This window comes from Lonchura striata, chromosome 12, assembly GCF_050655825.1.
Source record: "Lonchura striata isolate lonStrDom1 chromosome 12, ASM5065582v1, whole genome shotgun sequence".
Taxonomy (NCBI): domain Eukaryota; kingdom Metazoa; phylum Chordata; class Aves; order Passeriformes; family Estrildidae; genus Lonchura; species Lonchura striata.
In genome coordinates, this window is record NC_140714.1 from 18,164,912 (window position 1) to 18,187,682 (window position 22,771).

At 39.3% G+C, this 22,771-nt stretch overlaps 1 protein-coding gene across 7 annotated transcripts in view; it reads left to right on the forward strand.

Annotated features, from left to right (window-relative positions):
* The window catches only part of IARS1 (isoleucyl-tRNA synthetase 1), a 104,590-nt gene that overhangs the window by 30,284 nt on the left and 51,535 nt on the right, over positions 1–22,771 (forward strand). For all 7 annotated transcript variants that reach the window (XM_085590161.1, XM_021530477.4, XM_085590165.1 and 4 more), the window contains 7 exons: positions 557–704; positions 1,870–1,957; positions 5,762–5,822; positions 7,340–7,435; positions 12,099–12,221; positions 13,666–13,757; positions 18,060–18,158. In XM_085590161.1, coding sequence (XP_085446287.1) covers positions 557–704; positions 1,870–1,957; positions 5,762–5,822; positions 7,340–7,435; positions 12,099–12,221; positions 13,666–13,757; positions 18,060–18,158 — 707 coding nt within the window. The remainder of the gene's footprint in view (positions 1–556; positions 705–1,869; positions 1,958–5,761; positions 5,823–7,339; positions 7,436–12,098; positions 12,222–13,665; positions 13,758–18,059; positions 18,159–22,771) is intronic.

Here is a 22,771-nt window from a genome sequence, read left to right on the forward strand (position 1 = left end):
AGCAGCTTTTCATCATATGTGAAATGTGAAGTGACTGAATAGGGTTGTAGTTGGCTGAAAGAAAAACTTATTTTCAGGGGATTTTTAGGACTCATTTGAAGGTCTCCTTCCCTGAGGGTTTTTTACTTTTAAATATTGACATACTTTTGTTTTTAAGTATCCCAAATGTTTTTTCTCCCCTTCTTAACAACAGCTTCTTAATTAGAGATGAATTGTTTTATGTGATGGCTGTTCTTCCTAAACCCTGGCTGCAGAAGAAAATGTGAAAAAGGCTTTATTTAGCAGTATCTGAGAAACTGCTGGTTTACCTGACCCTTGAGGTTGGTTCTAAACTTCAAAAATGGGGTTATAAGAGGTGCCTATAGGAACTGCATTTATCTTTGGTGTTTTGGCAGCAAATCCCCCAAGTCTCCCTGCTAATGGGAGATTTTAACCCTGTGGCCTTGTTGCACTGGTGTAATGAGGAACTCAGTGACTGGTGCTTTATTCTGACTTTAATGCTGCCGCTTCACCTTTTCCATTACAGATGAACATGGCATGTTAAATTGTTTTTCAGGATGTTCAGGATCCTTCAGTGACCGTGAGCTTCCCACTGGAAGAAGATCCAAGTGTTGCTCTTGTTGCCTGGACCACGACTCCCTGGACCTTGCCCAGCAATCTGGCCCTTTGTGTTAACCCAGAACTGCAATATGTAAAACTGAGAGGCAAGTGTTGAACACCTCTTCCTTCAGTGCCTGTGGATATGTACTTATGTTTTGTATTTTAGACTGGTTTGTGTTAAATTTACAGAACTGTTCTGGGGTTGAACCAGCAATAGTTTGAAGGATGAGATCCACTTTGGATGTGGCTGATGATTTCCAGCTGGTCTGCTCTTGTTATTTGAGAGTACTATTCCTTACAAAATACTGATAGATAAAATAAAGAATAATAATAAAAAGTTGTGTGTGTTTGTAGTCTTAATTACACCTTCATCTACAAACACCTCTTCCCTTTTTTTATAAAGTAAAATGGTGAGTAGGAATTTCCAGTTTCAACATAACCACATTAATCTGTTGTGTGTTAAACATGAGGTTGTGCAGGCCTTTGCAGTGAACTCCACGTGTTTGGGTTTTCTTTCTTTGACGAGAACTAAATATGTTTCAGTTTTCAAAAGTTTCAACATAAATTTGGTCATCTTAAAAATAAATACTGTGTATTTTCAGAAATAACCTCACTTGCCTGAGGCCTTGAGTTGGGTTTGGATGTCTCTGGCTCAGTGCTGTGGGATAGTGACCTTGAGTTGGCAGGGTAGCAACCTGAATAAAAGTTGTCATTGAAGTTAGGAAATCAGGGTGGTTGGGGATAGAAAATTAGTGTTCTTCATAACATTTCACTCATTTTTGATGTTAACTTCCTTTGTTGGCATAAACTTCTTTTATAAAGGAATCCGAGTATATAATTGAAATAGCAAATCTCAGGAAGGCTGCATAAACTACAATCATTACCTTACAACTTAATAATATTGATTTTATGCAATCATTGTCCATCTTCCAATCATTCCTTCTGTTTCAGTTACAATTTACTGAAACTTCTCAATTGTTTTTTTATTTGACTCAGCAATAATAGACAAGGTATTTCTGCCTCTGCAACAACAAAGCACACTGAAAATCAGTGGCCTGGGTTTTATCCTGTGGTTTCTGTTTAAACTGAGCCTTTGGAAAATGTTCCTTAACTGGCTGTGTGGGGAAAAAGTAGCTGGAAAGTAGTAAAGGATTATTCTGGGCAGTTATATTGTTACAGGATCTTGCATATATTGAAAGGTTTCATAATGGTGCAAATGAGGGGATTAAACTGAGATCTGTAAAACTCCTGTTTTGTTTTATATTCTAGATAAAGCCACAGGGAAGATTTACATTTTGATGGAGTCCAGGCTGGTGGCACTGTACAAATCTGACAGTGAATATCAGATACTTGACAGGCAAGTACATAAATTGTTATACTTGCTAGCTTTCAGTGTTTTTCTAGATCAGAAGTGTTTTTAAGAAGATGGATTTCCCTGCATCTGTGTTTATATTGCAAAAATATATAAAAGGGATTGAAATTTGCTGGAACAAATTAGTCTTGTATGTGAAGCTACAAAGAGAAAAAAGTTTCATTGGGTCCTTGTATTATGGTGGGGAAAAAAGTTTACATTGTACACCCCTCTCATTTATGTTTACATTAAGGTAAAAGTTTGAGAAAATGCTGAAGGTGTGGTCCAGATTCCTTAGTCTACATATTATGTAAAGATTTAAAGGGAAATGGGCAAAACAATCCCATTGTTTTTAGCAAATAAATATTAGTTCTCTAATTAGTGGCAGTCATTGCTTTCTGCAGGCTGCTTATTCATCTTGATTAGGTGGAAAAATAGGAATTATTTGAGAAATCAGACTGGGCAGGGGGTACAAGTATTAAATTCTGTAGTTCTTTTAGACAAAATATCTGTCTTGGATTTTCTTAAACATTTTGTACAAACCAGCAGCCTGTTAAAGAGGTCAAATACAACAAATATTTGTTCGCTCATTTATTCAAACAAACAACCCAGAGAACCCTATAAAACCCCACATAACCACAATAAAAAAATTAAGACTAGACGTGTTTTTGAGAATAACACCCCATCTTCACTGGCATCATTTATTTCTATTTTTGTCTTTTTATCAAGCAGTTGAAAACTGTAAATTGGAAAAATAGAGGATATTTCAGCCAAGCAGTTGTATGTAATCATTAAATTAGGGAAATACAGAACTGGAATGTTTAAGATGTTTCCTGTTCTGATGGCTCATAGTGTGACAGTTGAATAACTTTCTGTTTCTGCATTGCTTTCTGTCCTTCCCCCTCTATGAGAATGCTCTTAATCTGTCACTTGGTCTGTACCAATTTAAGCGGGTGTTCAGTTTCTAAAGATGATGTTCAGTGCTGTCATTCTTCAGGCTTGGCTGAACTTCTGATCTCTGGAGTTTTTCCTCCCCTCTGAGTCATAAGCAGAACCAGTGAACAGTGTCAGTGTCAGGATGGTCCTGCCAGGACACCGCTGGGAATTTTCTTTTGGTCTGATACTGAATTAACAACAGCTTTTTCTGGAAGTGGTGGTGTATCCTCCAGTTCCAGTATTTTGTGTATGTTGGCTTGATAAAGTGTCTAAACTCTCACTAACATTAAAACCTAAATTTGATCTGCTTGCTTGCTATCTAAGCTGGCAAGTCTGCCCAGAAAATTTTGGCTTTGTGTGGTTTATTCTTGACAAATTCACATTGTATGTTCTTTAGCACTTCTCATACTAAATACTCTCAATCACTTGGAAGTTTAATCAGGTTGCTTGACCTGTCTCAGTAGGTTTTAGGTGCATCAGTGCTTCAGTTCTCTTGGGAAATACAGATACTCTGTTCGTTTTTGGTCTTTCGAAACCTGTTCAGAGTGTCTAAAAACTAAGCCTTCTATCAAAACCATTTTATTTTCTTAAGTATTTTTTAATACATTTGCTTTAGGCTTAAAAAAAAAGCAATATCTATAGCTCATATATTAAATTTGTTGATCTGTTGTCTTTTGTTTCCAAATTCTTCTTTTAATGCAATACTACAAATTTAACTTCAGTGTGACTGCAGTCATTCTATATCAGGAATACACAGAACGTTTTGGCCTTCTTTTGATGTGCTGTCTTCATCAAAAATTTGAAGAGCCTGCTCTGTAAGGCAATCATACACATTTCAGGTGTTGTATTTATGTCCCTGACTAATTGTGTTTCTAACACCACCACTCACCTGCCCAATCTCTGATTATTTTTTTAATTTTCCTTTTTTTTTTTACACCTCTGCCTATCTATAAGGCTGCTAGCACATCTCTTTAAAGAGCAGTATATTTTAATTCTTTTTGTATTAGTGCTATGGTCTCAAGCTGAATTCTTTTCTGGTTTTGGTCATGCTCTAGTTTTTCTGTTATGTAATAATTCATTTTCTCAAATGTAAAATGTGAGACAATTAAAAGGTAGCTGGTAGTTGAATGGATCTGTAAAAGATTTAGATCTGTTAGTATCTAAGTTCATGGAAATGAGCTTTACCACTTCTGCTCTTAACTTTTTTCTTCCTTTAGCTCACTTTTAAATTCTCAAGCAGTCAGGCCCTTGAGGGAGGAATTGATGCAACTTAATCTATACCGGGCATCAGGCTGAGGTTAGGGAATGGTCTGAATGAAAATGTTCAGTGCCTGAAGTCCCCTGAACTGGCTGCTTTGTACCATGAACTGGTTTGGGTGTATTACCCCAATTTTGGCCATTGAGTGGCTTCCTGTTTTATTTAGCACTGGTAGATGGGATGTGATTGTTGAGCATTTCCCTCCCCTTGTTAGATTTCAGTCCTTTGGCATATTAAGCATTTAATTTCTTCACACTGTTTTCCCTTGTTGTCTATTTTTGGATGCTAAAGAATCCAAACCAGAGATTTCTGATCTGAGAGTGAAGGATTGCTGAATTTTAAACAAATTTAACTACTATAACTTAGGTCACAAGAAGGCACCATTGTATAAATTTTCAACTTGAAGTTCTGGACTTTGACAAGCAAAGTATTTCAGATCCCAAAATGAAAATCAGGAATGTGATCCACAACCTTTACCTTTCTCTGACTTGTGGTAAATAAGAATATAACTACTTTTTTTTTTAAAGCAAATTGTGATGCTTCACATTCTGTATTTGAGCATTCCTGCATCTGCGTGGCTGAGCACTGGGATGCTTTTCTTTCATCTGATCCTGATTAAGCACCTCAAACATTCCTAAGGCTGTTTGTAATATGAAAACATAAAAACCATCTGCAAAGCTGAGGCTCAAAATAGAAATCTCCCCTATTCCTAGAGGATATTGTGTGTACTGAGCTGAGGAGTCGTGCTCTTGAACTTGGCAGTAAATGCTGCTGCAGGTCCTTCCTGTGCAGTGAAACAGCTTTGAAGAATCCCCCACTTTGAAGGAGTCAAGTGTTTTATGGTTTGACCATTGTTTGGAATTTGTAGATCAAGGATAGAGCAGGGAGAGACCACACCTGGGACACAGTCAGAGAGCCAGCCCATCTATTAGATTAAGTTAAGTTTTAGCTGGATTTTTCCCCCTGAAATTGGATGATTTAAGCACTTTCAGGGGCATTCTGAGCTGCAAATCCCAACCTAATCACTGCCTTTGTCAGCTGCTGTCAGGGGCCTGAAGGGAGCCAGACCTGCAGGCTCCATCTCTGCCTTCCATGTCTTGTCTGGCTCAGCTGGTCCTGTCTGTGCTGGATCATTCCCTGAGATGCCTGTGGAGAGTCTGGATGCCCAGTTTAGAATAAGGAATGAAGCATCTGAGCTTCACAGGCTGCAATATCCTGTGTCACAATCTTCTGTACATAATACTTCAGGTGTTTTGGATCATTATTTAGTTCTGTTGGACATGCTGGGCTTTAGGGCTTTGTTGTTATGATTATCGTGTTTTATCCAGAAGATTCTTGCCCAGCTTTACCATAAGGGGCTTGTCATTAATGCTTAATTCCTTTATTAATTTACATTGATTGTTTGAAGTCCATCAGGTACAAGTTGTTGACTGGTAGCAGAGATGCATGAAAAGACATTGGTTTTTCTCCAAGTTACCACAGAGGTGGGAAGTAAACTTAAGGAAATTATTTTCATCTTCTGAAATAAAATTCTGTCAGGAAGGTGAAGAAGCAAATAGGAAAAAAAGCAGTTTTCAAGTTGTTAATTTTGTGTTCTTGTAAATCTTTCTCCTCAGGTTTCCTGGTATTGTTCTTAAAGGCAAGAAATACAAACCACTCTTTGAATATTTTATTCAGGTAAGATGAACCAGATTGGTGTTTGATACAGGATATAAAGACAAAAATAAAACCTATTCTGAGTATTTCTTGTTGATATTATAAAAAGATATTGGTTGTATTAAAGTACTTTAAAATCCTGGTGAAAGTTTGAAAAACAGTATTGACTTTTTTTCTCTAATTTTTTCCTTTATGTTTTAAATACACTCAGAGTAAACACTGGGTGATAAGCAGAAGTTTGGTTTCAGATTGCAGAGAAACTTCAATACATATTAACAAATATTCTCTCATTTTCTCATCTGGTGAGTGTTGTCTACCTAAGTGCAGCTTTGTCTTCACAAGGGAATGACTTGGATAACAATCACAGACATGTCATGTTTCCCACTAAAGAGTTAAAAGTCTTTGCTAAAAACCTGCTTATGCATCAGATTTATCTGGAATGCAGCTTTTAAGCACTGCATTAGGTCTGGCATCATTGGTGGTAAAATAACATGTAGCAATAGGAGAGGGCCTCAAGAAGTTTTCTAATTTGTAAAAAAATATCCGATTAAAAACAGATTACATTTTTCAAAGAGGAGAAGTGCAGCACTGCTGGCCAAGCAGCTGGGAGCTCCTGTAAGGGATTTGGCCATTTGAGACACTTCCTGTTCTGAAAGATGTGCAGGAGTCAGCAAAGGTGGGAAAACCTCTGTAGGGAGCAAGCTCTGGTATTTCTAGAGGCAAGTCAAATACAGCTGAATCTGGAAAATTGCATTGTGCATCTGAGGTTTGGAATGGATAAATTTTGTGAGTCTGCTGTACTTGTAAGGAGCAGATGGGACATCTACAATTTTTTATTTAGAATGGAGATCTTATCTCAAAATAGCTCCCTTCAGAACAAGCCAAACCTAATCTTTTGTAACATATTTGGTTCAGCTGTGACTCCAGTATTTTTTTTTACTATTTTTGTTTTAAGGAATAGTAAATAACTGTTTATTTTTCATTATCTATATACTGAACACACTGAAAATTGTCATATCTTTTTTTAGCAATTTTTTTCTGGATTTTCTCTTCTCTTTTCTTCTCTGTTTTTAGTTGGTATTTACCATGCTCTTATTCTCTGGAGGAAATAAAGAAAATGTGTGACTATAAAAGCAGATTTTTTATTTAATTCAGAGGTATAGGGGACATACAAAAATGCAGGGAAACTCCTGTACCTTTCTTGGCTGTGTCCTCACATTCAGGAGTGTATTGATTTGCAGTCTCTTAAGCACAGGACTGTGTGAAGATCTGTGGTTTGAAGAGTAATTGACTTGGAAGCCTTCTGGAGAGGTGTGAGATTTAATCATACTTGACACTCTTTAAATGAAGTACACAGGTGTCTGGGCTATGGGAAGTCATTAAGTCATGTTAAGGATGTCACATTTTACTGTGTCACTGATTTTTGACCAGTTCTTCCCTCTCTGGTGTGGCTCGTGCCTCTGCCAGGTTTGAACAACTCTCTTTTGCTGTATATGTGTAAATGTATCCCTGTATAAAACCATATTTTTGTGTTACAGTGCAAAGAAAAAGGTGCCTTTACTGTGGTAGTGGATGGTTATGTGAAGGAGGAGGAAGGCACAGGAGTTGTCCATCAGGCTCCCTATTTTGGTGCTGTAAGTATGAACCACAAATCTGTAATGCTAATTCTGGCCAGCACACATTGCTTGGCTTTCCAGCTCCTGAGAATCTCTCAGGATGATTGATGTTCAGTCGAGCAAATCTTCCCATTTGATGCTTAAAAATGTAAGATAATAATGTAGCTTTGTATTCTTATGAGCTCTTCCACTTGGTGCCTGTACTAGGCTGGAGATTTTTGTGTCCCTTGCTTTGATTTGTGTGGTGGTGTGTGAGCTGAACTCTCCACTGGGTCTTTTGGGTGCACTTGAGCTTAGCTTCTATCAGAGTCTGAAGCTATAGCATGAGGAAGGGCTGATCTGTGGCACTGGTATTGAAAACTGGCTTTGCTAAGTGATGATCTTGGTTGGGAACAGCAGTTCTGCTCAGGACACTGCCCCTCTTCAGCATTTCAATTTCATTACTTGCTGGGCTTTTAGAGAATGAGAAAATGCTTTCACTGCTTTTGTCCTGAGACTTTATCCCTTGGTGTGAAAGGATTTTATTGCATTCCATTCTTTTTTTTTTTTTTCTGTCTTTATTGTCCCTTCCCTCAGTGTGTTCTTTTTTAAAGCTAAGAGGAATAATTTGTCATGGATTTAATCATTTCAGTTTTTAGACACTTGAATTAAATGCACTAGTTTAGGCTCATTGTCCTTTTTGTAGAGTGTCCTGTCTTCAGCCATTATCCAAAGATGCCCTCAAAAAACTTGCAGTGCCTAGCAATTAGCAATCCCTGGACCATGAGCTCTGTCATAATTTCCAGAGAAACTTGGCGTTAGCAACAGGCCTCTTTGTATTCCTGTGAAATAGCCCATCCTCTTCCGTCCTTTCTTCCCTGCATTTTGCTGAAGGGAACATCCATTGTGGTGGTGTTTCCCTTGTCAGGATGATGGTTGATATGAAAAGATGTTCCAGCTTAATATAGCTCTGAATAAAGAAAATTAGAGTGGGCTGTATTAGCAGTTAATAGAGAAAATGGTGGTGGCTGGTCAAGTGTCCTCAGGAGGGTAAATCCTGTCCCACTTCTGCTCCTCACACTCTCCCCTGGAGCTGAATCTTGGATGTTCCAGAGGAGTGAGAGTTGATTTAGAGTCAGGAACTCTTGGTGAGGGAGATGGAGGAAAGGAGGGGAAGAAGCTGCTGGCAGGGAAGGAGCTCTGGAAGCAGCTTTCCCTGGGCTGTTCTAGGAGTGGTTTGTGTATTTGCACAGTCCAGTTAAACTTATTGGAAACAGCTTGTTGGAAAGCTTGACTGACCTCTTAGAGCAAGGATTATCTGCCCTGTTTTATTTGATTTTTTAATAAGCCCACTGAGTTTTGTAAACACAGAGGAAAAAAAAAATCTCTTTCTCCTGGGAAATCAGCAATTACTTGAAAAACATTTTTTTTAGGAAAAAACCTGAACCTGAGAGTAACAGTTAAATGCTTCACAAAGAAAAAAATACATAAGACATTGTGAGAGGAAAAAGTGCACAGACATCACAAATGAAACCTTGCAGTCATCAGCTAAGGAGAGGTTTGAGTAGATAACTTTGGGTACAGGGGCTGAGTCAATGAGCTGTGCTGCCTTCAGAAGGAAAGTGCACAGTGTATGTTGCACTTAAAGCTGCTGGCTTCTTTTTGGGGTGCCTGTAATTCAGTTTTGACAGCCCACAGATTATTTCTGTTCAAAAAAGCTCCCAGAGGTCCTGGTGTAAGTTCAGGGTGTCATTATTATATAGGAGACTGTGTGGAATACTGCTGGTGTTGCATGTTGGCCTTTAGACAGGCTTAGCTGAAAAATGGGAGGTGGTTCATGGTAGCAGATGGGGTTGTGTTCCTGGTTAATTGGCTCCTCTGCACCTTCCTGTTGAGGTGAAGGTAAATAGAAAAGGAATAACTGGACCAGGATGGTCAGAGGAGAAGAATAAAACACAATCCTTCACAATAAGCCTTGGGTCTTGTCTCCGTTCCTTCCCATCAATATAAGTGAGTCCCTTTGATAAATAAAGTTGGAAAGTCAGGGTTTTATTTATTTTTTTTAATCCTACTTACTGATACATGTTCTGTGTTGCTGATAGCTCAGCAATGTATCTGCCTCCAAAAAAATTAAAAGTAAAAATTCATGTTCATTTAGTTCCAGATGTAGCTTCATTGTCTCATGTGATGCCTTTGCCAAATACAAACTGCCACACCATATCAGAGCACTCTATTATTTCAGTTCAAAAGACATCAAAATTAAAGCTCACAGAACAAGACAAACCCGTATTAAAAACACGGTAAACTCATTGTACCTCCAGATTAACATGACACTAAAATTCAGCTGCTCAGGCATTTCATCATATGTAGATGTACCTGCAGTCAACTTAAAAAGCTTTAATAACACTTGAATTTGCATACGAATTTTTAATTTGCAATACTGCTAGTGCCTGTTCAGGCTGTGACACACAAATTTCATAGATCTGTTACTGATGCACTTTTTTTTCAGTACTTGACACTTTTGGCAAAAGTGATACTGGTTTTTGCTAAGAGGTGCTGAAGGTGAACATTTGACTTTGGTTTCTGTTGTTAAAATTTCACATAAAAAAGCTTTTGATTTCTCACAAATGAGCTGTTTAATAGTTTCTACTTCTTAATTTTGTATATTACAATTTCTGTGTGTAATCTTTTGAGGGATTTGGAGGTACAGGAATGACCACTGTAGCTCCTATCCTGGAAAAAACTGATATTGATCTTAGCTTTTATTTGAGCTTAGCGCTTGTGGATTACTTGTATTTGCCTGAATATATTCTTGCCTTGTGGTTACTGAAGGAAGTCTTCATTAAGTCAAATGGCAGCTGATTCCATTCATGTTCAGGTTGTTCAGGAGCAGGGAGCTGAGTGCAGACACAAGAAAGCACGACGCAGTCACTGCTATTGTTACAATAAAGAGACTTTTATTTTCTCTGACTCTAACATTTATAGTTTTCTAAAGGAGCCAATGGATTGGAGCGTGAACGTGCCACCTCTCCAACGACACTGGAATTTCTCCACCTCTATGAAGGAATGCAAAACAATAGGTTATTTACAGAAAGTTGTGTGAGAAAGTTTGTTACAAGAATGTAAACTCAGAAGGCTTTGGAAAACCTTAAAAAATCAGGGTGACACAGACCGGCAGAGCAGCACAGGCCTTTGTGTGCCCTCAGCTGCAGCAGTGCTGCAAGTGGAGCTGAAGCACCTTGGGGCAGGTGCTGCCCGGGGCAGGGTTTGTTGTGCTGCCGTCCTCGGCAGGGCTCTGAGTGTGCCAGGCTTTGTGCTGTGTGCTGGCTGCTGCTTCAAAGCTTGAACAGCTCACTGCCAAGCTGGCATCAGCTCTGTCATCTGGCCTGTGCTGTAAGCCCCTCAGTGCATCTGAGGCAAGGCCAGCAGAGAAGGGCTGATCTCAGTCATGTCCTAACTGCAGGAGTGGGTGACAAGGGCAGGGGAATATTTGTGTGATGCTTTCTGCAGCTTCTGGACAGGGCTGTGCTCTGGTGGCAGTGCTGGGATTTGTTTCTGTGTGTAAAGCTTTGATCTGTGAAGCAGCCAACTTTCCTGTCTGTGGATGAGTTGCATTCTTTAAAACAGAACAGGTCTGGCCTGGGGGAGCCTCAGGGATAGTGGGGAGAGCTGAAGGGACAGGATGAGGCCACAGAGGGCATGGCAGCCCTGCCCTGGCACTCCAGGGCTGCCTCACCTGTGTTGGTGAGGGCCAGGGGAGGAGAAGGCAGGGAGCTGTGGAGCACTGGCTTGTGAGATGTGTATTTACACACTGCCTCTGGTGTGTGTCCCTGGGCAGCCTGAGTGGGTGCTTTTGGTGCAGCTCCTGTCAAACAGCTGCTGTGTATCCTGTCAGACATTGCTGTGACTGGGTAAGATACAGATTTACTGTCACTTCAGACTGCGAGGTAAAATCTTAACTTTTCTATCCCCTTACTTATTTTGTTTTAATCTGTTCTTTGATGCCATTTTCGTTCAGTCATGTTCAGGAAAGTCTGAAGCAACTGTTTCTTTTTTTCTTCTTACTGCCACAGGAAATTAAAAATTTAAGTGGAGACTGGCCAGGAAAAAAAATATGATGATGTTCATGTGTGGTTCTTGGTCAGTACCATTGCCTATGGGCCAAAAAAGATTGAGAAATACAGGTTTAAAGGCTTTGGATTGTTAAGACATTCAGAAAATGGGACTGCTTATGTGAAATGCCAGAATTATTTTGACTAAACCAACCTGCTTTCTGAAAAATGCCCTGTTGGCTGGAGGGCTGGGCAGATCCAGGCTCTGGCTGGGACAAGAGCAGGGTGGAGTGGTTGGAGTTCCTTTGCCATGCAATGCTTGCCTGGAGCTGTTCACTCCGTGTGTGTATGTGTGTACTGAGACAAAAAATACATGTGTGTGTAGATGCATTGATGTGCATAGAAAAACATGCACAAATCCCCTGTACTAGGTGGCAGTCTGAAGAAATCATAATTTTCTGCATGACTAAAACTACAATCCTATAAAAAAGGACTTTCTCCTAAGTATTTGGGATTAGAGAAGGTTGAGTATTTTGCTCTTCTTGTCCAGTCATCACATTTTCTGTTCAGTATTTAATTTCTGTTTTGAGGGATGGATATCTTACCCAGTATTTTGTATTCTTACAGCTTGGTGCTTGTCTCTTTTGCAGGATGATTACAGAGTCTGCATGGATTTTAATATCATTCAGAAGGACTCTGTCCCTGTGTGTCCTGTTGATGCATCAGGCTGCTTCACAGCAGAAGTGGCTGACTTTGCTGGGCAGTATGTGAAGGTCAGTGGGCATGGAGACAGTAAATTACTACTTTATTGAAGACACATTTCATATGTGGTAAAAGCTTTCTTTGCTTTCCCTGTGTGGGCTTATTTTCAATGTGTGACTGGTATCTGGGTGAAATTAAAATGTGTTTTAACATTTGCAACAAGGTTGGAATTGTTTATTAAGCAGCTGAGAAAAAAGTTGAAATGCAAGTAATGTTGTCTATCTGTGGTGAGAGGGCAGAGGAGTATCCTGTTTGCAGCTGCTCCAGAGAGATTCTCTCTCACTCTGAGCTTTTTCCTGACAGAAATGCCATGTTCAGAGTCCCCAGACACATGTGCAGGGCCTCCCTCACCTCCGGGTAACTCTGAATTTCCAGGTGCCATCATTAAGTTTCTCCCAGCCAGCTGATGTAACGTGACTCCCCAGAAGGGAGAGATGCAGTCATTTCCCCCACTTGTGGGCTGTGTTGCAGTGGGAATTTGCCAGTAGATGTAGGAGAATCCCTGGAAAAGGAGGCCATAGGAGCTCCAGATTGCTCCTGATACAAGTCCCTAGCAGGGAGTGCCTCTTAAATTCCATGTCCTGAGAAAACAAATTGCTCTTAGCCCTGCTGCTACAGTTTGATAGCAAAGCATGTTGCTGTAAACAAATGCAATACAAGACTTTAAAGTCTTTTCCAATTAAGTTGAGGATTCTATCAGCTATCTTTCCTTCCTGCTTTATGCATTAAGGCAAATAAGAGGACACTGGAGGCTCCATGTTTAGTTTCTTGCTGGTAAAAATCTGAATTTAAAGCTCTTGGAAAATTTTCTTATGGTACTGAATTTTTCACTCGTAGATATTTGTATTTTTTTTCCCTTAATGTCGTATTGACACTTGTATGTTCAGTGGATTGTCTAAAATTATCAATATACAGCTTTCACGTCCAGTTTAGCATGTAAATCCCAGTTAGTGAGGTACTGTGAAATATGCTTCGAATTCTGAAATTCAGTCACTTTAGAGGAATGTGGTATCAGGAAGTTTAAATATTAGATAAAAAGCACTATGTGATTGCCTGCCAAAAAATTAGAAGACTCAGTCATTAGGATATTAAATAATGTGGTTTCTAGCTTGTATTGGTGCTTCAGAAAATTTGAATTTTACACACAGTTATGTGTATATGGAAAGAGTTAAGGGTATAAAAGGACTGATGCTTTAATTTATAAATGTTAATTTATCCATATAGCAGAGACACATTGAAGGCACTGTAAATCAACAAGGCTTGGAGAGCAAATAACTTTGCAAATTTAGTATTTTACAGTGCCCTGCAGGAAATGTATAAGCTTGATAGCAACTTTTTGTGTGTGTGTAAATGCTGGGTTATGCATAGCTTTTTTTTAGTTTAATTTGAGTATCTGAGACAAACCCTGTGGTAGCTGAGTGAATTGTGTATTCCAAGGCAAATGTGTGTTTTTAGGATGCAGATAAGCACATCATCAGATGGCTGAAGGAGAAGGGCCGGCTGATCCACAGCACCACCTTCCAGCACAGCTACCCCTTCTGCTGGAGGTAAGCACACACCTGCACCTGCCTTGAGCTGAGCTTTCTGACACCTTTCTCCCATATTCCCTCCCCATTCATTTTCGTGACAAAAGTCAAAGTAACATAAACCAAGATTATTAATTCAGGAGAGCTCCAGTTTTGCTTTAGTCATCAAAGAATTTTTTTTTTCCCATAAAACTGATAAATTTAGGTGCAGTGTTGAAATTTAGTTTATGATTTTAAATGTGTTTTTGTAGTTTGTGTTGCTCATATCTTGGTGTAGAGCTCCTAACTAACCACCTCTTGTAAAAAAGGTTATTTTTTAAGCAGCTGAGTGATGGGAAAGGATTTTTTTATACCCTTTGAATTGTATCAAAATAAGCATATCACAGAAGATCTTTAGATGTTTGTATTAAAGCTTTGTATGTTTTGAATAAAATTGCTAAAATATAGCTCTTTTGAACCTTGTAAGATGACTTATTTCTTTGAAAGAAGCCCAGCTGCTTAAAATGTGGAAATGTCTCCCTAGGTAGATGTCTCTGGGGGAAGTCTACGTGTGGAATTCTCCATGGGCCTTCAGTATCAGTGAACAAACAAATTTTGGTTCTGAGGAATACAGGCTAGACTCTAGATTTAATATAGAAATGAAGCTTCTTCTTATTAGTGTCCTCCCAGGTTTGAAATTTCTACAATTGCTGTTGTAAAAAAATCACCAAACAATATAAAATTAAAAAAAAAAATAGAATCTTCAGTAATCTTCTAGTAGAGTATTAAATTCTTATTATGAGCAAAGACACGCTTAAATTAAAATATCTAATTTAATTATCTGAAATGGCTTGAAGATGTTTAGTCCTATCTGATGTATACAGCACCTGTACTGAAAGAGCTGTGATAAAAGCTCATCTCTGTCTGGCTCTGACTCTGCCAGGTGAAGTGTTCTAGCAGGGTACATTTATCTTTAATTTATAGCAAAAATAACCTTTGCTTTCTCTTGAACAGCAAGATTGGTTTGTTTCTAGCAGCTGCCTAGAGGAAGAAGGGAAATTGCTCTTCAAGTGTTATGTCCTTGATGATTTGGGACAGTTTTTGAAAAATGGCAGGCCCAAAATCAAGCAAAGCTTGTGTTTTTCTTGTGTATCAACTCAAATATCCAGTCATGGCCTTCTGAGACAAAAGCAGGGATGTAGAAGTGCTGATTCTATACTAGTTCTTTAATCCTGCCACTCTGTTGACATTTTTGTTGATGGATGATAAGTTGCAGGCAGCACCTAGCAGCAAATTATCCGGTGGGAAGGACTGAACAATGGATTCTACTTGAAAAGCTCATTTCACTGCCATCACAAATCAAACCATAATTGGAATATGCTAAAAGTAGAAGAGTAGTTCTTAACTTTGAACATAGTTATAAGTTATTTTGATTAATGTAAGAAAACTTTGCAATCAGACTCTTCTTAAGGTACTACTGCTTTTCCTTGAAACCAAGCAGTTGTTGAATCCTTGGAATGTTGGGAAATTTGCCTTCTTCTTTTACGTACCATGAAATCAGGGTCCTTCTCTATGTAGTAATTTTCTGTCAACTAAACTTTAAAATAAGAAAAACACAGCAGCTTGGTAAGGATACAGTAGATAGTCCTCAGTTAAATTTGTCTTTATTGGAACTGCTGAAAATGGTGGACATTGGTCAGAACTGCTCTGTGCACGTGTGAGATCTTGGGAGTCTGTGTGGTCTGAGCAGTTCAGCAGCTGTTGGTTGTGACACCTGGAGTGTCCCTCACAGCTCCTGCCTGCCATTCCTTTGGGAACAGTGTTGGGGAGCTCTTCCACTGGCAAATGTGGAGCTTTGACTTTTCCAAGCCAGAGAAGGCAAAGCCAAGAAGCATGGGCTCAGTTATTGATAATTTCCTTCCTAAATGAAAACAGAATAAGATCACAATTAATGGGATTTGATTGTTCTGATGTGTTTCTAAGGGATCTGTCTGTAAGGGAAACAAAACTTAGTTCAGTTGGTGCAGAGAGGAATGGTTAGGTGGGAACTTCGTATGCATCAGACTTTGTCTGGGTGGTTTTCCTCTTGTGTTGATGGAAAACAAAACCCAGCAATGAGTATTTCTCATTTGATTCTACAGTAAAATCCAGTTGCATCTGGATTCCTCAAGCTTCTCACCAGTCATGATGGGCAGAAACGTGGGAGGTGTCACTGCTTGGGCAGATTTTATTGTTTTGTTCTCTGCAGTCTCCTGCTGAGGCACTGCTTGGTAGTACAGCCAGAAGAAAAATACTCAGGGAAACTTTGCACTCTCCCCTTTATTGTTGCCTTCGTGTAGGAGGAGCAGAGCCCTGTGGGTGCTTATCAGGTGTTACAACCTCGGTGTTGGGTGGGGAGAGGTTCCCGGGCTGGGCCTTTGTCATGGATCCTCCCTTCCTGAAGCCGCTCAGTGCCCCTGGGCCAGCCAGCCCCAGCTGCTGTCCGCTCGCAGAGCTGGCTGCCATCATTGCCTTCCTTCCCAACATGTTAAGACCATGTGAGAAATTTTTAATATCAGTTTTTTATTCTTCTTATTTCCAGTTCTTTGAGATCTTGTGATGGAGATTTATCATTCTTCAGCACATCTGAAACAAGATACTCAGTGAAACCAAGACACCTTATAGTTTGAGGAATGCTTTATTTTTTATTGGTATCTTGCTGCTGTGTGAGGAGTGAACAGAACTGTTCCCTTTTTTAAGTTGTTAGGACTTAAATTTGTGTAACAAACCATCAGTAGGTTTGCATTTAATAGCTAGGACACAACAACATTATTGTTACTTTGACCTTTCACCATTTCCTTTAAGGTTATATGTACTTTAACACTTAAGCACATGGAAACATACAGGTTAAAGTCAAAATGAAAAGTCTTTTGAAATACAGTGTTAAAAGAAACAATGCATTTTCTATTGTTGGGCTTTGTGCACTGTGAGTTCAGCTTTTCAGGTCTGAACAACCTTTGCTGTGGGTTTTCTTTCTTTTGTGGGTCAGCCAGGTGCACCTTTAGCAAGTGCTGGCACAGTAGCAATTTTAATTTACATCATAGTCTGCAGTAGTTGGTGGATTTCAAATGTGTTCTTGCTGTGGATATAAGTAAAATGGATTAAACTTTGGCTGTTTGTAGTGCTGACTGCACATGGACATGGGACATTTGTAGTGCTGACTGCACATGGGAGATAACAGGAGTTTCTCAGGATCTTTGCTGGTGAATTTTTGTGTATTGCCAAGAACCAGAGTGACTTAAACAAAAGTAATATTTTTCAGAAACATTTTATGGGGTGGACTGATGTGAAAGGAGAATGAGCTTCTTGTCTTAGTGTTGTTTGCTTCTCTGTATCCATAGACACATCCTATCCCCTAGGGCTCTTCTCCCCTTTCATCATGGAATAACGGGATGGATGTGAAGGATTAGAAATGTCTGAGCTCCTGCTAGTGACCTGTGCCCACTGCTGGCTCCCAGAATCCTTTAGAAGGATGTGCTTCCTGAACAGTTATTCAAGACCTTAAGCAGTTATTATGGAACTGATAAATCAGAGACTGGGTTGGGATGCTGCAGTCAGATGCTTGGAGATATTGATTTTCCCAAGTAATTTAGGAAATTGCTCAATCTGTGCTCTGGCCAGTCATGTTTCCATTTCTAAGCAATCCCAGGTTCTGAAACTGCTCTCCTCCCATAAGGATTTTCTTTTAGTACTTATTGAAGTAAGCAATATGTTAAGATATATTTAAAACTTCGTTTGTATGCTTATTTCTTGCTTTCCCTCTCCTGCAATGGAACTTTCTACTGGTTAACCCTAGGTGCTGTTACGTCCTTATGATTTGTGATTATTATTTTAAATGCAGGTAGTAAAAGCACAGCATAATGTTCCCTGGCTTTTCAGGCTCATGTACACATGAAAAGTGATGCAGAATGAGCTCATGTGGAAGACTGAAATATGACTCACTTTAATAGTTACTGAAGTTCATCATGTTGTACTATGTAGGAGCACAAGTTTCAAATTCGTGTCGTTTGAACAGTCTCATGATTGCTCTTGCTATACAAATTCCTTGAAATACTGGGTTTGAAGGCTGTGAAGTTTTTTTTTCAGTACTGGATTTCAAGATAGTAGTTCACATAAGTGTAACAGTTTATGTAATTTAACAAACCAAACAAACCCCAACCTTTAACTGTGATAATATTTCAGCAGCAGTGAGCTCAGTCTGTGGAAAGGGGACTGTCATGTGCAAAAATAAATATTAAAGAGCACTTTATAAATAATGTAGCATTTAAAAATGTTTTTGTTTGTTTTATTCTCTTCTCTGCACAGGTCAGATACTCCACTGATCTACAAAGCTGTGCCCAGCTGGTTTGTCAGAGTGGAGCACATGGTGGAGAAGCTGCTGGAGAATAATGCCCAGTGCTACTGGTAAAGTGCCCCTGCACAAATCTGATTCATTCCTTTCCCTGGACTTGGGGGGTAGGGGGTGTATGCTGGATCTCTCCAAAGCAATTCCACTGCTCCTGTGCTCACTCTGTTTCCTATTTCCACTCCTTTTCAGACAGTGCTACTGGGACCAGTTCTAAACAGTGTTTTATCTCAGTTTTATCTAGGTTATCTCTTTCCTAGTAATTTACAGGGAAATACATTACAGGGTCATTAAAAGTGCCCTCCAATCATGTTATGCAAACCTAATCAATTCAGCATGAGAGAAACTGCAGAGGAGAATCCTCCTCCAGAAGCAGGGATGTTCTTCCCAAAAGGCTCCACCTGAGACAGTAATAGAGACAGCTTAGTGCTGTGTATATGTTGTTCCAAATTAAACTGATTTTTGACAAGTTGTGGGTTTTTTCATCTAGTTATTACAGATAAGTTTGATTACTTCATCATAGGTGCATTTGAAGAAAAAAATCCACACCCATTCTCCCCCCAAACAGCTACAAAAAGCTCAACCCAGCTGCCCTAATTGTTGTAGGTAAACTCAGTTACACAGTTTTAAATAAAAAAATTCTATTAATGGCAGAAATGAGATCTTGACATGTATATAGGGAGTGTGAAAAATACTTGTGTGAGATTTATGTAGAAAACAGCAGATGAGCTTTAGATAACAAATTAAATGTATTTTTAAGTGCAGTCAAAGGGAACTGTTGGTGCTGGTGGCCTTTTAGGGAGTCAGTCCTGGGTTTGTGGTGTGTTAGTAACAAAAGGACCTTATCTTTTCCACTTTCATAAGCTGCATTTTTATTTCCCTTCCTGTCATCCATCACTTGTGTCTGGGAGGCTGAGACCTCCCAGTGAGTGAGGAAAGCTTGGAGATTAAAACCTCATTCAGTCTTTCCTTATGAGGGGTGCAGGGAGAGCTGGGATTCCACCCCTCTCCCACCTCATTTGCCTCTTGTAAAGAAGGTGACTCAACCTTCAGTGAGCAATTACAGCTTGTGCTGCCTTTTTTTCATGGACAGTAGCTGGCAGTTAAATTCTCCATGAGCAGCTTTTGCATAACTGCTGACGTGGTACAGGCAGTGTAAATCCTGGGATCTGTGGGAAAAGTCAGTGATCCAGAATAGAGCCTGCCCAGAAATGCTGCAGCCTGGCTTTGCCAAGCAGCACATGCCCAGTCTGGCTGTGTCAGGAGAGTTTAGGGATTAGTAAGTGCTGTTTTCTGTTTTCCACAGCAGAACATACTGTGATCCTCCTTTGGGGCAAAAATAAGCTGGAGAGGGGGTGAAAGTGTTTGTTCTTAGCTTTAATTAGCTTCCTCAAGATGCTTTCACTGTTGGGATGACAGTAGACCTGCATACTTAATTTTCACATGAACAGAAGAAAAAATGTAATGATCCTGTTAAGAAGTGCTTGAATGGATGAGTTTTGCTTTTCCAGAAGCAGAGCTTCAGGAAGAAGCTGCTAAGTGACCACCACCACTAATTAGTAAGAATTACTGATCAGTTTGAGCCCTGCCTCATGCACATATTTGGGTTTCAGTGGTACTTTTTGTAAGTGCTGAGTACTGGGGATACAAGTGGAAGCAAATGTTGGAGCTGCTGTTGCAAAGGTTGGGTGAGAAGAGCAGGCAATGACATAATTTGGCAATTTTCAAAATGCTTGGAATTACAGGAACCATTTGTCCTTCAGTCTAAACACAATTCCATGATTGAATATAAAACTGATTCCTCAGGACTCCTCTTAAAACCATATGGTCTTAAGGATTTTGGGGAACTTTTTGTTGGGAATATAGCTGCAAGTAGAGATGTATGATCAAAGAATTATTAATAAATAATATGTATTTCCACTATGTGATTTCATAGTAATTTGAATACTGGGTAATCTTGAAGTTGGCTTTTAAAATCCAACTTTTATAAAAAATAAGGGAGTGTTTTTGAGGTTTTCTTCATGTGTTCTCCATTGATGCCAGTTTTGTTTGGGCTGTAGCTTCTGAAGTTGGCATTGAGACTGCTGGCCTTCTGCAGTATTAATTTGTTTAAATTTAGGGAACTCCTTCCTTCCCAAAGCCTACTTTTTCTGCTTTTGAAGAGACTTGATGTCTGAAAGTGTCACAGGAATAATATGTAGCTTTTTAAAAATTTATTTTTGGACTCTCTGGGGCTTCAGCATGTCCTGAAAATGAGAAAAATTGGGATAAATGCTTTTCAGACTATATTAACCTTTACAAAATGGGTTTGACTGCATTGCTTTTTTTATTCCTATAAATGACTGATAGGTATATTGTCCCTTAAGAATAGCTGCCCTCTTGATAGATATCCTTTCTGATGAAATAGATTAAACATACTTGGACAAACTTTGCAACCTGATTGCATTTCTAATTAGTTTTTTAGTGAATTACCCAGCTTATAAGGCCACAGTCATTCAAAATTTATTAAAACCAGTAACTCTATTTTCATTTTTCAAAATGAATTTAACCATCACTTCCAATAATGGTTGCATGAGTAATGTGCCAGCATTTTTGTAAAACCAGAAGCCAAGAAACTCTCTCTGCACTGTTGCATCCTTATTTCAGTCAGACTGGGAATTAGCTTGTGTTGGATGTTGATGAAAATGCACAATTGGAACAGTATTTAGGGGGCTGTGCTTCAGCCTTTAATTGAACTTCCATTACTGAATGTTCTTTACTTTGTAACTGAGATCTTATTTAAAGAAAATTTAATTAAAAAGGTTATTTTCTGTTTGGCATTCAGGCACCCACTACTGCTGTTTTTGAGATGAAGAGGGGCAGATTTGGCTGCTGTAAAATCCAGGCTTGTCAGACCTTGGCTTTCCATTCTCTTGCTAAGGAGAGTTGGATGCAGCACCAAGGTGCTGTCTGGATTTCAGCCTTAATCGTTGTCACCATCATTTTCTCAAATGGTGTGTTAAAAGAGCGTTTTTTATGTACCCACAGACTAAACCAGGCCACCTTAGATTATAATTATAAAATAGGACTAATTCCTGTCATCAGTGTTCAAAGTTGGTGTAAATTGAAAATTTATAAGTTACTGTAAGCAATAAATCTGTACAACTTATAATGAGAATTCCAAACTGTTGTAGCTCATCCTTCTGGCAGTGGATGTTACATTCCCATTCTTGCAGACTGATAGAAAAGACTCTGTATTTAAATATCAGCTTTGAACTTTTTTTTTTCTTTCTTTTAAACCTCCCTCACTTAAAGTTCTCCTTCAGTAACTCCTGAAACATTGACCTGTAACTGCTGCCAAGTTTCTGATGTTAAAGACATTGTGCAGTTCTGACATTGTTTGCATAAGATGTGCAGCACTTGGAGTAGTGGAAAAATGAGCATCAGTGGAAGGAAAGCAGTGATGGGAGACAGTCAGGGACTTCAAAGAAGCCAAACCTTTTGTTCTGGCATCTTCTCACCGTTGAAGAACTCAGGTGTTGTAATAAGGAACTTGATGTATGGTTGAAGGTATTATTTTCCTGACTTCCATCACTTAAGCTGTTAGTTCTTGCTGGAAATGCCACTCACAGCACATTGTTGGGAGTGAAGTTGAAGTGAGAGCTTTGCACACACTCCCTGCAGCTCCTGGGTGAGCCCAGGTGTCTTCTTATGTATCCATTGAGCACATCAAGCTTTGGAGGAGCTTTTCGTCCTGGTCATTTTAATCTTTGACCACAAAACTGTCTCCCACCTGTGGAAAGGTGAGATGTGATCAGGAATGATGCCTGTTTCTGTCAGAAACCCTGAGGCTATGCAGAGATGGGCTGTGGAGTCCGTACACAATAGAAAGAAAATGTTTATTTAACTGAACTGGTCATTCTTTGCTCACATGAGTAATCTGAGTCTGTAGCAGGACAACAGAATTTTAAATCATAACAGGATTGTAGAGCAATGGAAGAAAATCAGTGAGTCCCTTTTCCTTCTTTTGCTGCTTATTTTTGTTTTGTAGAAAGTCTAAAGGTATTTTCTTTCTTCAATTGTCAATATTAATACATTTCATCTGAACAGTTTTAAATGTATGGTGTGTGTAGATTTTTTCATTTTTTTCTTTTCTTTAGTATCACCATGCAGTTGTAACTCTTCTTTTTGAGTCATCAGTCACACTTTTCTTACTGTGGAATCGTGACTACGAATGAGATCCTCCCTCTAGTAGCAATTGTGATGTGTACGGCAACGTGGAGTCACTAGATGGCAACATTTCCCGAGGAAAAATCCAAAATAGTGCCATTGCCTACAGGAGGAGGTGATAAAAATTGCTGCAGGGTTAGCCTTGTGTTTGTCTAATTTAAAGAGGGTTTTATTACTGTCTGTTATCAGACATGGCTGAGGATTAGAAGTGAATTTGGAGGCTTGTTCACTGGATTTTGATGGCTTGTGTTCTGCTGCGCCTTAATTTTGCTGTTTCCTCTCTGAGCCTCTTGTGCAGAGATTGCTGATGATGCCATGAATGCAGAGGTACCTTTCCAGTCCCACTGAAGGGTCACGAAAGGCTTATTTTTTCCTTCAAGGAAAAACTTATGAAATAAACTCCCAAATGCCAGTTCACTAAGCAACTCCAGCACGATTTTCTTGGGCAGCTGATAAATCTGTG